General features: G+C 36.4%; 1 protein-coding gene across 1 annotated transcript; it reads left to right on the plus strand.

The window, feature by feature from the left end:
- Positions 1 to 7,343: 7,343 nt before the first annotated feature.
- LOC122697398 (olfactory receptor 10C1-like) lies at positions 7,344 to 8,333 on the plus strand. The gene has a single exon (XM_043908221.1). The coding sequence runs from the start codon at positions 7,344 to 7,346 to the stop codon at positions 8,331 to 8,333; it is 990 nt and encodes a 329-aa protein (XP_043764156.1).
- Positions 8,334 to 15,227: the final 6,894 nt, after the last annotated feature.

Below are 15,227 nucleotides of genomic sequence, written 5' to 3' on the forward strand. Positions count from 1 at the left end.
CTGAAGGGCAGTGGAGACTATTGCCAGGCACAGCGCGACTTCTATGCAGACATGTGATCTGTAGAAATTCACTACCACTCCAATAAGAAGCTTCCGGTAAGTAACCTGGACACAGAAGAATTGAACTGAAATTCACAGAGCATTTTTTTTTTCACAGAGCATTTTTTTTTTTTTTCACAGAGCATTTTTTACAAGACTTCTGACCTGGAAGGAGTAAACCTCAGTGCACTTCATTTCTATCACCTTAGTATTACTGGACCAAAGAATTGTTGCTTCTTGTTAGGAGGGTCATTTCACTTCCCATTACTCTCAACTTCATACTCCAAAGCACTCAGTATTTCAAGTGGAGTATATTGAAGTAGATTCAGTTTCTTTGCATCATTTCTGTATTCAATTTTTAAATTTTTTCATAATCTTATTGAGCATTTTTAAACTAAATTAACATGCTTCAAATGAACCACCAAGATTCTATGGAACTCATATACAAGAACATGAGATTTCTTATTACACACAATCAAATTAATGCAAACTTAAACAACTGTACAGAGGAAATTAAGAAGTACCACAATAATAAGAGTAAGTATTGTTGTTCAGTCACTAAGTCCTGTCCAACTCTTTGTAACCCCATGGACTGCAGCACACCAGGCTTCCCTGTCCATCACCAACTCCCAGGGTTTACTCAAACTCAAGTCGATTGAGTCATGTCATCCAACCATCTCATCCTCTGTCGTCCCCTTCTCCTCCCACCTTCAATCTTTCCCAGCATCAGAGTCCTTCACTATGTCATGGAGGTTTCCCAAACTCATTTCCATTGAGTCAATGATGCCATCCAGCCATCTCATCCTCTGTCGCTCCTTTCTCATCCTGCCCTCAATCTTTCCCAGCATCAGGGTCTTTTCCAATGAGTCAGCTCTTCGCATTGGGTGGCCAAAATATTGGAGCTTCAGCATCAGTCCTTTCAATGAATATTCAGGGCTGATTTCCTTTAGGATTGAGTGGTTCGATCTCCTTGCTGTCCGAGGGACTTTAAGAGTCTTCTCCAGTACCTCAGTTCGAAAGCATTAATTCTTCTGCACTGAATCTTTTTTTATGGTCTAACATCCATACATGACTACTGAAAAAACCACAGCTTTGACTATACGGACCATTGTCAGCAAAGTCTTACCACAATCATAAGAGTATGTGAAGTTACCACAATAAGAATGTGTGAAGAAACTTACAACACTACTCTTGAGAAAGAAGGCATCCGTGATCTCAGTTGGCCTTTTGATGATGGTGCTGTATGGTAAGGACTCATTCATAAATTCAGAAGTTGAATGACTCCTTACTAAGATAAATGAACCCCCTTTCATGTAGTACTTTATCTTTTAGCTAACACCTGTTCACATGGTAAGATCATGAGGCTCCAAGGGAGAGAGTGGAAGCATGCAACACCTCTGAAGTCCAGCACAATATCCCTCTACCACACATGTTCTATTAGCCCAACAAGTCACAGGACCAGTCAAAATTCAAGGGAGGAAACACTTGAGAAACACTAACACATCACTTATGCATGGAAGGAGCTAATCACACACATTGCAGAGGGTGTGGAGAGAGAAAAAGGTAGCTATTTTTGCTAACCATCTTCAACAGACACTATGCTTCCCCTGTATTTAATGAATTCCCTATTTATTTTGTGTCAAGTCTACCATTATGTCTTTAGTGTATGTGTATGAATCCCTGAAAAACCAATGATCCGTGTTACTTTTTAAATAAATATTAGTTGAATAAATTCCTTAGAAAATACTAAAGAATAACCTTTTAGGGAGGAAATATCTATAATAACTCTCACTTTGAATCAGAACCATATGGAGAGAAATAAGGTGGGTGTTCCCTGGTAGCTCAGTTGGTAAAGAATCTGCCTGCAGTGCAGGAGACCCAGGATCCATCCCTAGGTCAGGAAGATCCCTTGGAAAAGGAAAGGGCAAACCTCTCCAGTATTTTTTCCCGGAAAATCCCATGGACAGAGGAGCCTAGTGGACTGCAGTCCATGGGATCACAAAGAGTTGAGCACGACTGAGTGACTAACACTTTCTCTTTCAAAGTGGGTGTAATTTATGTGAAATTAAAAGGAATTTTATTCATTAAAAAATACTTCTGGCTAAAACAATTCTTAATCATAAAATTTCTGAAATTCTTGTAATTTTCCCATACTTGTCTGAAGTTGTTTTCCAACTTATTTTTGTTGGTGTGATTCCCAACCTCTCTCACCAAAAAAAAAAAAAAAAAGTGGTTTCTGCTAATGAATTGAGCAGACATTTAATACTTTATATGCCTTTGGAGCTGTGTAACTTACCATTTGATACTTGACAATTTGTTTTATTATGTAATTGATTAAAACCATATATTTATACTGTCTGAGAACATGTGGTTATAGTTCTGTGGGAGAAATAATTTGTCAGTGTTCACCAGCTTGTAAAAATACAGTGTAAGGACTTAAACATTAAATAAATAATTAAATGCATTTCTCTTTAAAAATGAAAACAACTTAAGGAATCTCTAGAACAACATCAAGGGTACCAGCATTCACCTTATAGGGATCCCAGAAAGAGGACAGAGAGGGAAGAGTATGGAATATGTAAACGTGGAGCTGCATCTTGAAGCAAGCAGAGTTGGAGTGTTCCCTAGGCTCAGGCTGGGTTATGAGCCTGGGGGGCAGTTTTGGGAAACTGGTCAGTCACTCACGCAGTATTCAATCCTCTCTCGCCTCACTGATTTAGGAGCAGGCAAGTGTGCATGGCTTCTAAGGAGTGGAGTCCAAGGCTCCCACAGCCCTTCTCTTAATCTCACAAGCCCTGCAATCAGTCAAAGGGGCTCATCTCTGTCGAGGAACACAGAGCTGAGGTGCCCAGTATCTGGCTGAAACCACTCACTCCCTGGGGAGGATCTCTGCCCATGTAATCTCTCTTTTCCTCTGAGTCCCATCCCAAGGGTACAGGTCCTGACCTGATGCTTCTCTTCCTAACTGGCTTCCATGTGGATATTTCTTTTAGTCTTGGTTGTACAGGAGTCTTTCTCCAAGTCTCCAGTTAGTTTCCAGTAAGAACTGTTCCACATGTAGATATAATTTTTGTGCATTCATTAGGGGAGGGAGTTTCCTCATCCTCCTATTCCACCATCTGTTCTCTTCCTATGCATAATTCATCTAATGGGGCTGCAAGAAGCAGAATTTATATCCAAACGACAACTTCCTCCTCCCTAATCATTCTCATTTCCCTTTAGATCATGTCAATGGTAGGTATTCAGTACCTTATCCACTTTTTAAATCATTTAAACAATAAGTATTAAGTATCATCTACTTTTTTCATCATTTTAATATATATCTTTGACTACTGAGGGGTTTTTTTTATTACTTTTGACAGAAACAAATACTTTTATCAATTCCTGTGTGTCTGGAAGATTATTAAGATTTATTAGAATGTTTTATAATAATCAGAATAAATACTAACTGCATTGATATAATATAATATGGAAGTTATTTGTTGTTTTCATAATTATTTTGGATAACTACTTAGTTTAATTCAAACAAAAATTTTAAATCTGAGAATTTCATAGTAATATTAATAACATAGAGTGGTCACATAAATATTTGATTCCAGTAGTACATTTCCTCAGAGTTAATATCACATTGTGATATTATACTCTATGTACTCTATGATAGCAGTTACATATAATATAGGTTATTCACCATATTTTACTGTTGATGTACTTTTACTTTTGTTTTAACTTTTACCTTTTTTTTTGCCATATTGTGAGGCATGTGGATCTTAGTTTACCGACCAGGGATTGAACCCATACCCCTTACACTGGAAGTGCAGAATCTTAAACACTGTACCACTATGAAAGTCCCTACATTACCTCTTATATTTATTTATTTTGCTTCCTAAGCAAATGTTCATATTCACCAACAAATGGAGACAGATGTGTCCATGGCAATCCCTGAGAGATAGAATCAGACTACTTCCTTACATACTTCTGAGACTATGTCTCCTGGGCAAGAGAGACAGGATAAGGATTCAGAACAGGGAGAAGAAATGAAGTGTAACATATTCATATACCTTTTTTTTCATGGCGAGAAAAGTTCAAATATACCATCACGTAATCAGCACAGCCCTTCATGCACCCACACGTGTGTGTGTGTGTGTTTAGTTGAGAGCATGGCTAGGAGGGACATAGTGCTCTCTGAGAAGACAATCATCCTGGGATCAGACGTGGCCCTGATTACAACAAAATCTTCCCAGTCCATGGTCTTAGAAAAGAGGATTAGGGAGTTATACATCCTCTGAATTTTGGGAGGTTATACAGAGAGTGTTTAGACAAAAATTTGGAGTGGCTCATCAAAAGCAAATACTATCTACTTTTTTCTTCAAATATTAGGATTAAAGGTATGTGATATAACTGATGCCTTAAAAGAAAAGAGGGTTGTAGAAAACAGTGGATTAAAATGTGCACATGGATAAACAATACCAAAAGCATTATTCAGTTCTGGAGATTATTTTAATCAGTTCTTTTCTTCTCCTTATCTGAAGAGTATAAGGATTTACTCAGTTTGCCAGTATCCCTGTCATAAAATTGTTATAAGTTGTTCTAAAATAATTATTTCTCAGGAAATAGGCATATCTCTTATTGTTGGGTAATGCAAATGCCTAGATTATCCTGTAAATGTTACTCCAAACAAATGATAACATAGTTTCTGCTGAGCCATGTTAAGGCATCACTCAGCTAAATATCAAGTGCTTGATGAAAAGGCTATGGGTAAATTGTGGAAAGCAATGGGAAATCTTCTCTACAAACTAATGACCAATTTATATAAATTGTATCTACTATTCAAGCATTTTGAAATGGCGATTTCAGAATAACAAAGGTTAATATTTACTGAGGTTTCTTTGTATGCCAGGCACTGTACTGTTTCAGGTAAAAATATCTGATAATGTCCCAGACATTTTCCTTTGACTAATAGGAACCAAATATTTCATTATGAAAACCGAGATTAATCAGGGATTGAGTCAGTTAAGAAGCATTTCTAATTTTTGGTGCTGACCAAAAATGAATCACTTCTGCTGGATTATTTCCAAAGCAGAACTATATAGAATGTACTTGTCTTGGATTTTGAAGCTAGGTAAGGTGGTACATCGGAGAAGGCAATGGCAACCCACTCCAGTACTCTTGCTTGGAAAATCCCATGGACGGAGGAGCCTGGTAGGCTGCAGTCCACCGGGTCGCTAAGAGTCGGACACGACTGAGTGACTTCACTTTCACTTTTCACTTTCATGCATTGGAGAATGACATGGCAACCCACTCCAGTGTTCTTGCCTGGAGAATCCCAGGGACGCGGGAGCCTGGTGGGCTGCCGTCTATGGGGTCGCACAAAGTCGGACACGACTGAAGTGACTTAGCAGCAGCAGCAGTAGCAAGGCGGTACATGATCCCAAGCCACTGAGTTATTAAAATTATCTTGTCTCCTTCCTCTGTCACTGAAACTTCATCCCAAGATTCAAACCTTCACACACATGTCAATGTCCAATGGCCACATAATCTTTTATTACATTGAGTAGGAATAGGCAAATACAGTTTAAAGGGCATGAAGCTCTTATGTCTTTATATTAATATCACAGTGCATATTTGCTTGATGGCTGACTGAATATAGTTATTTAAATAATCTGGTAATAATAGGGACTATTGCAGGCCATATGAGTTGAGTTTAGATGATGATAAAAGTGAATTTTAATTCCTTATTTTTCATTCATGGTTTCCCTCTATAATGTTTCCATTTTAACTCAAAACAACTCAGCAAGCAAGACTGGAAAGGCTTCATCATTCATACAGAAATGATTAATCAGAGGCTTTAGGTCAAGAAAATGGATCAGGTGAGAGACAGAAAAATGTCTGTGCCAAACTGTTATACTGCCTGTGATGGTCCTTTCTGCAGACTCCTGACACCTGTCCTTGAGCATTCGCTCTCTTTCTGTAGACAATGATTAAAATTAAATATTCTTGCTATGAACATAAAGCTGACCTCTACTACATGGATTTCAAGATCCCTGCACAAAGGTCAACAGAGCAAATCCTGAAAACAATAGAAAGTGCAATGAAGAAATCAGACTTTACATGGTATAGTTTTACTAATATTCTTGTCAGTTTAAATATTTCGAAGCACTCATTTCACTCTCTTGGACAACTTATTTTTGCAAAAGTCTATGAATTTCATGAGGTTTTAAAAAGTACTTAACACAGGATGACCTTTTATTCATCCTATGCATCTAAGAATATAGAATGACTAACAGCATGCATTAGCCTTTGTGCAATCAACCCTCCCTGTGTGCCATCCACAACTAGGTTTCTCCCATTCCCCACATCCCCCGACTTTCACCCCCAACACAGGCATTTGCATTTATTGTCTACAGTCTAAATGGAACAAGGATACTTATGAAATGAAATCTTTGCGATTATCACTACCTAGGAAAGAGACAGGTATTCTCCTTTTTTGGTCAGAATTTCCCCCTTGGTTCTCCATCAGTGTCACTGAGAAAGCTGCAATTCTTCCCAAATACAGGAGGATAGAATTAGTTTTAAAAAAACTTGTGTGTTTAACTGACAAAAGAGATGACAACTTCTCCACATCCAGAGCTTTTATGCAACAACATAGGCTATTATTTAAAAGTGAAGATTATAAGAAAATGTTTTGGGTTTTAAAAAAAGATAAGTAAACAATTGTCTCTTTTTCTTGCCACAGCCTTAACTGAATTTCTTTGCTACCCGCCAAATATAGATATTAAATTATATTAATTAATTTAATTAGATACAATGCAAGGTAAATATATGTATATTATTTAAAACAAGTGTAAATGCATTATAATACTTTATGTGTGAGCAAATTTTTCAACAATCATACCCATCAAGGGTTCTTGAAATCATGCAGAGTTGTTACTCCTTATTTAACAGAATTTTGAATCAGTCCACTTGTTTCTGACCCTTTTTTCCCACTGTTTAATCCCACGACAATAGTAAATGCAAAATAATCTGAAAATACTCAATGTTCAATAAATATTTGCTGAGTGAACAACTGAAGAAAGCAACTAAGCAACCAAAGAATAGGAAAGAAATAGAAATCATAAGACCTTTATTTGATAAAATGAAGGGGTGAAAGAAAATTGTACTGAAATTTTTTTTTCCAATTTATGTTTCAGGATGAGTGTATCTCCCAAACTGTTTAAACTATAGGTAAGAAATTTATCTCTGTGACTCACTAGAGCTTGTTAAGAGTAATATAAGGATTTATATTTCTATCTGAAAGAATCTTTCTGATGACTTTGCTTTCTTTTCTTCAGGTCATGAATTTCAATTGTTCTTTGTGGCAAGACAACAGCATGTTGGTGAAATACTTTGCATTTGTCAAATTCTCTGAGGTCGCCGAACAGTGCTTCCTTTTATTTACCCTCATCCTATTCATGTTTTTAGCATCACTGACAGGCAATGCTCTCATAGCCCTTGCCATCTGGACCAATCCAGTCCTCCATACCCCCATGTACTTCTTCCTGGCCAATTTGTCTCTCTTGGAGATTGGATACACTTGCTCTACCATACCCAAGATGCTGCAGAACCTTGTGAGTGAGGCCCGAGGAATCTCTCGGGAGGGATGTGCTACACAGATGTTTTTCTTTACATTATTTGGTATCAGTGAGTGCTGTCTTTTGGCAGCCATGGCTTTTGATCGCTATATGGCCATATGCTCCCCACTTCATTATGCAACACGAATGAGTCGTGGATTGTGTGGCCATTTAGCAATGGTTTCTTGGGGAGTGGGTTGCACAGTAGGCTTGGGCCAAACCAACTATATTTTCTCTTTAGACTTCTGTGGCCCCTGTGAAATAGACCACTTCTTCTGTGATCTTCCACCTATCCTGGCACTAGCCTGTGGGGATACATCCCATAATGAGGCTGCAGTCTTTGTTGCAGCCATTCTTTGCATTTCCAGTCCATTTTTATTAATCATTGCTTCTTATGGCAGAATTCTAGCTGCTGTGTTGGTCATGCCCTCCCCTGAAGGACGTCGAAAAGCTCTTTCCACCTGTTCTTCCCACCTACTGGTAGTAACACTCTTCTATGGCTCAGCATCTGTCACCTACTTGAGACCCAAGACTAGCCATTCACCTGGGGTAGATAAACTCCTGGCCCTCTTCTATACTGTGGTGACATCCATGCTCAACCCTATCATCTACAGCTTACGAAACAAGGAAGTCAAGACAGCTCTTCAGAGAACTCTGGGCAAGAAAAATGTTTTGACTCACGGGTAGATACCAAAGGACCACACAAATTTCTTTGAAAAAGATGCACACTCAACCTCAGAGGAAGGAAAGAAAGAAAGAAAGAAAGACAGAGGTAGGGATAAAGAGAGGGAGTATGGAAGGAGGAAGGAAGGGTGGAAGGAGAGAAAGAAAGAAAGAGGGAGAGAAGGAGAGAGGGAGTGTAGGAGGTTGGGGAGGAGGAAGGAAGGAAGACAGAAAGGAAGGAAGGAAACTCTGTACTTGTCAAGGTGTTTTGTAAGAAACTTCTTTAGTAACAGTGATTTTAATTTTGGAGATAGTTCTCTTCTTATAGCAAAAGTTCTGATTGCCCAATTCTGAAAGGAAATTGACTACCAAAGAATTTTAATAAGTGAGTATAATACTAGACTGGCTTTCTAAAACATTTCAGTCTAGGCTAAAGTACAGGTTTAAAGTATAAATTACCAGATTATATCTCAGAAGCCTAGGAAATTCTCACTCCATACTCAGGCATTTTCTCTCCTCTGAGAGGTCCATATGACTTCTGCCATGGTCACTGGGGTAGTGCTTCCACATATTCCAGTCCCACATGACTCAATTCCCTAATAACTCTATGATGTTCATTACTTTCTTCCATAAAAATGTTTTAAATTCTTCATCCTTAATTACTGGTATATGAAGAGTCAAATAATTCTTTTTTGAGTTGTGGATACTATAAAAATGTGTAAACTCCAAAAAAGCAAACTTTTAAAATTCAGAGGTAATTGTGGCAGAATAGTAAAAGAAAAGCATGAGAAATTTTTACCAAGAGTCCCCATAGAAAAAATGTTTTTGAAAAGAAAGATAAATCATATTTAAATTCAAGGATGGAAGAAGAAAACTGAGCTTAAAATAATTAATATAAATAATTTTAATGATTTTATGTAATTTACAACATGTACAAATGTGCATATGAATCCTGGCAGGATATATTTGGAAATTATTCAAAACTTGCTCTTAAGAGAAATGAGCGTAGTTACAACAAAATCTAGTATCGTGAGGCATCTGTAGAAGAAATTACCTTGGATTTGAACATCTAGTCCTTGGGGAAGGGCTGTGGTCTATGAGGATTAGCAACTACCCATACAGTAGTGATAACATGACAGGAATGGAGAACTCTGCTGTTATGACAACTTACAAATAGGATGAATAAATTTTAGTGATCTAACATATAGCAGTTTGACTGTAGTTAATAATACTGTATTGTATACTTAAAATTTGCTAAGAGAGTAGACCTAAGTGCTCCTACCACATACATACACAAAAGATATCTATGTGAGGTGATGTTATTTAACTTGATTTTGGCAATCGTTTCACAATGAACACATGTATAAAATCATCACATTATCCACCTTAAGTTTTAACTCGACATTTTTTTCCATTTTATCTCAATAAAGCTGAAAAAGAAAAATATGTGATAATGCTATGATTAAAGGATGGTAGTGATGTTCACAAATGACCAAGATTTGTTTTACTGGACACATTTTACCAAAAACTATATAATTCATTGAAGACCCAAACATAATATATTGTAGTTTTTATTTATATCTGTGTGCAATTAACAAAAAATGGAAAGAATCTGAACATGAAAAAAACAACTAACAATTATGCTATAGAAATAGGCAGGAATTATATGCAGGCATTAGAGATTATTATTCAAAATGTTTATTAATCTAGAAAAATGATTATTAAACATTAAAACAAGTAAAAACAATTTGTATAGCATGATCACTTTTGCTTGGTTTACTAATTTTGTAAAGTCTTATAAGTTCAAAAATATAAAAAACTGGGCAGTTACATGTAAAAGCATAAGATTAGAACATTTCCTCTCATCATATACAAAGTGCAAATGTATACCCAAAATGAGTGTTAAAGACCTAAATGTAAAACCAGAAACCATAAAACTTCTAGAAGAGAACATAGGCAGAACACTCTTTCAGTAAAATCACAGCCATACTTTTTTAAAACTGTATCCTAAGGCAAAGGAAAAAAAAGCAAAACCAAACAAACAAACAATTTGGACCTAATTAATGTTAAAAGTTTTTTCACAGCAAAGAAAACAATCTTTTCATAACCAAAAGACAACCTACTAAGTGGGAGAAAATATTTGCAAATGATATGACTGGTATGGGATTAATATCCAAAATATATAAATAGCTCATACAACTCAGTACCAAAAACACCAAATAATGCAATTAATAAAATGGGCAGAAGGCATGAATAGACATTTTTCCAAAGAAGACATATAGATGGCTAACAAGCACATTAAAGATCAACATTACAAATTATTAGTGAAATGTAAATCAGAACCAGAATGAGATGTCACATCACACCCATCAGAATGGCTATCATCAAAAAAATGTATGCACAACAAATGTTGGCAAGGATGTGGAGAAAAGAAAATTCCTCTTGATGGGAATGTAAATTTGTGCAGTCACTATGAAAAACATTATGGAGGTTTCTCAAAAAAACTAAAATACAACATATAATACAATCTAGGAATTCCATTCCTGGGGATAAATCTGAAGAAAAAAAAAAAAAAAAACACTAATTTGAGAAGATACATGCAGTCCAACGTTCATACCAGCATCTTCTTGCCAAGACGTGAGAGCAGCCTTACTGTTCATCAACACTTGAATGCATAAAGGAGATAAAGGATATATATATGTATATATATACATATATATATCTTAAATATTGAAATATTGATACAAATGCTCCATATCATCACTTCTATTGGAATCTAAAAAATAAAACAAATGTATGTAACAACAAACTCATAAATATAAAGAACAAGCTAGAGATTCCCAAAGGAAAGAGGGAAAGGAGGGGCAAGATAGGAGTAAGTATTGGATTAGTATGGGATTAATAGATACAAACTATGTATAAAGTAGACAAGCAACAAGGATATATTGTATAACACAGTCAACTATAGCCATTTTCTTGTAATAATTTTTAATAGAGTATAATAATTGGAAAGACAGATGCTGAAGCTGAAACTCCAATACGTTGGCCACCTGATGCAAAAAACTGACTCATTGGAAAAGACCCTGATGCTGGGAAAGATTAGGAGAAGGGGACAACAGAGGATGAGATGGTTGGATGGCATCACTGACTCAATGGACATGAGTAAAAGTAAACTCTGAGAGCTGGTGATGGACAGGGAGACCTGGAGTGCTGCAGTCCATGGGGTCACAAAAAGTCGAACACGACTGAGTGACTGAACTGAACTGATAATCTATAAAAATACTGAGTCACTATATTATATCCTTGAAACTTCTATAATATTCTAAAATAGGTATACTTCAATAAAATGATAATAAGATGAAGGGAAAAGAGAGCACTATTTTTTTTTTATTTTTTATTTTTTTATTAGTTGGAGGCTAATTACTTCACAACATTTCAGTGGGTTTTGTCATACATTGATATGAATCAGCCATAGATTTACACGTATTCCCCATCCTGATCCCCCCTCCCACCTCCCTCTCCACCCGATTCCTCTGGGTCTTCCTAGTGCACCAGGCCCGAGCACTTGTCTCATGCATCCCATCTGGGCTGGTGATCTGTTTCACCATAGATAGTATACATCCTGTTCTTTTGAAATATCCCACCCTCACATTCTCCCACAGAGTTCAAAAGTCTGTTCTGTATTTCTGTGTCTCTTTTTCTGTTTTGCATATAGGGTTATCATTACCATCTTTCTAAATTCCATATATATGTGTTAGTATGCTGTAATGTTCTTTATCTTTCTGGCTTACTTCACTCTGTATAAGGGGCTCCAGTTTCATCCATCTCATTAGGACTGGTTCAAATGAATTCTTTTTAACAGCTGAGTAATATTCCATGGTGTATATGTACCACAGCTTCCTTATCCATTCATCTGCTGATGGGCATCTAGGTTGCTTCCATGTCCTGGCTATTATAAACAGTGCTGCGATGAACATTGGGGTGCACGTGTCTCTTTCAGATCTGGTTTCCTCAGTGTGTATGCCCAGAAGTGGGATTGCTGGGTCATATGGGAGTTTTATTTCCAGTTTTTTAAGAAATCTCCACACTGTTCTCCATAGCAGCTGTACTAGTTTGCATTCCCACCAACAGTGTAAGAGGGTTCCCTTTTCTCCACACCCTCTCCAGCATTTATTGCTTGTAGACTTTTGGATAGCAGCCATCCTGACTGGCGTGTAATGGTACCTCATTGTGGTTTTGATTTGCATTTCTCTGATAATGAGTGATGTTGAGCATCTTTTCATGTGTTTGTTAGCCATCTGTATGTCTTCCTTGGAGAAATGTCTGTTTAGTTCTTTGGCCCATTTTTTGATTGGGTCATTTATTTTTCTGGAATTGAGCTTCAAGAGTTGCTTGTATATTTTTGAGATTAATCCTTTGTCTGTTTCTTCATTTGCTATTATTTTCTCCCAATCTGAGGGCTGTCTTTTCACCTTACTTATAGTTTCCTTTGTAGTGCAAAAGCTTTTAAGTTTCATTAGGTCCCATTTGTTTAGTTTTGCTTTTATTTCCAATATTCTGGGAGGTGGGTCATAGAGGATCTTGCTGTGATTTGTGTCGGAGAGTGTTTTGCCTATGTTCTCCTCTAGGAGTTTTATAGTTTCTGGTCTTACATTTAGATCTTTAATCCATTTTGAGTTTATTTTTGTGTATGGTGTTAGAAAGTGTTCTAGTTTCATTCTTTTACAAGTGGTTGACCAGTTTTCCCAGCACCACTTGTTAAAGAGGTTGTCTTCTTTCCATTGTATATCCTTGCCTCCTTTGTCAAAGATAAGGTGTCCATAGGTTCGTGGATTTATCGAGAGCACTATTTAATTATACTGATAACAGAATATAGACATAAAGACAAGAATTTTTACCACAGTCAAAAAATCTTTTCATAGTGATAAATTTATGCTATCCCTCAAGAAGATATAATGGTTACAAACACATATGTATCTAGTAACAGATTGCCAAAATATGTAAAGTAAAAGCTAACAGAAGTGATTGAAGAAATAGTTAATTCCAAAATAATAGTTAAACTTCAATACCCCACTTAAAATAATGGAAAGAACAATTAGACATAAAATCAGCAAAGAGAGAGAAGATTTGAAAAATATAAGCAAACTAAAACTAACAGACATCTACATAACACTGCACCCAACAAAAACAGAATACGTATGTTTCTCATTGCATATGGAACATTCTACAGAGTAGATCATTTGTTAGGCCATGAAAAAAGGTCACCATAAATTTTAAGTGACTGAAAGTATGTTCTCTATGCACAATGTAATGATATTAGTATAAATTTTTAAAATATTGTGAAACACACAGGTATGTAGAAATTAGATAATGCACTCATAAATGATAAATGTCTCAGAAGAAATAAATGTCTTAGCAAAGAATTTGAGAAGAATGAAAACACAGCATACCAAAATATACGGAATGTAGCAAAAGTATTTCAGATATGTTTTGTATAAAAAAGAAATATATTTTAATTATTGATTTATCAATTTATCTGACATGAAAAGGTTTAGGTGTGTGCGTAAAAATCAACTGACATAATATGTAGAAGATGACTCTATTATATTTTTTGAGTTACTAGTGTCATGAAATTTGCATCTTTCAGAGCAAAATAATTTTGGAAATACTTGGAAAGCAAAATAATTTAGAAAATACATAGTCTTTTGATTGAAATTTTAAAAGAATATGAAACTGAAAGACAGAAAGAAGCCAGCCATGATGAAATCAGGGAAACAGCATTTTAGGTAGGAGAAATACAGTATACTAACGCATATATATGGAATTTAGAAAGATGGTAACGATAACCCTATATGCAAAACAGAAAAAGAGACACAGATGTACAGAACAGACTTTTGGACTCTGTGGGAGAAGATCGAGGGTGGGATGCTTCAAGAGAACAGCATCAAAACATATATATTATCTATGGTGAAACAGATCACCAGCCCAGGTTGGATGCATGAGACAAGTGCTCGGGCCTGGTGAACTGGGAAGACCCAGAGGAATCGGGTGGAGAGGGAGGTGGGAGGGGGGATGGGGATGGGGAATACATGTAAATCCATGGCTGATTCATGTCAATGTATGACAAAAACCACTACAATATTGTAAAGTAATTAGCCTCCAACTAATAAAAATAAATGAAAAAAAAAAGTTCTGGAAGCAAACAGAGAAGGAGAAATACAGTATGAAATCCCTTAAATGTGGAAATGAAAAAGAAATGATACAAATGAACTTACAGAACAGAGACTCATAGACTGAGAAAACAAACTTATGGTTGCCAGGGGGACAGGACAGTTGGGAGTTTGGAAAGGTCATTTACACACTGCCATATTCAAATTGGATAGCCAATAAGGACCTACTATATAGCACAGGGAATTCTAGTCAATGTTATGGGCCAGCCTGAATGTGAGAGGTCTGGGGGAGAATGGATACATGTATATATATGGCCGAGTCCCTTCACTGTTCACCTGAAACAACCACAACACTGATAATTGGCTTTACCACCCCCCCCAAAAAAAAGTTTAAAGTTTGGAAAAAAAAAAAAAAAACAGTATGGAAGCCAGAAATGATCTTGGCCTGTTTTTAAATGGAGAGTTATATCAGCTATGATGCCAGCATAAAATAGATGCACATTCCAACTGGGAAAATGAGAAAAGTTGAACAAAAAAAGAACTGACAAAGGTGTGAGAAGAATTTAAACACCAACAAAGGATTTTTATATGTGTACTACACATGCACTACCCTGGAACTGGTCATATTTGGGAGTCTCTCTCAAACCTAAGGCTTGAGGTATCAAAGAATTCTTTAGTTCTTTTGATTTGGATACCTCACGTATACTTCAAGTATTCAAAACAAAAGAATTAAAGAATTGCTTGTTTA

The sequence above is a fragment of the Cervus elaphus genome, chromosome 7 (assembly GCF_910594005.1).
Source record: "Cervus elaphus chromosome 7, mCerEla1.1, whole genome shotgun sequence".
Classification (NCBI taxonomy): Eukaryota; Metazoa; Chordata; class Mammalia; order Artiodactyla; family Cervidae; genus Cervus; species Cervus elaphus.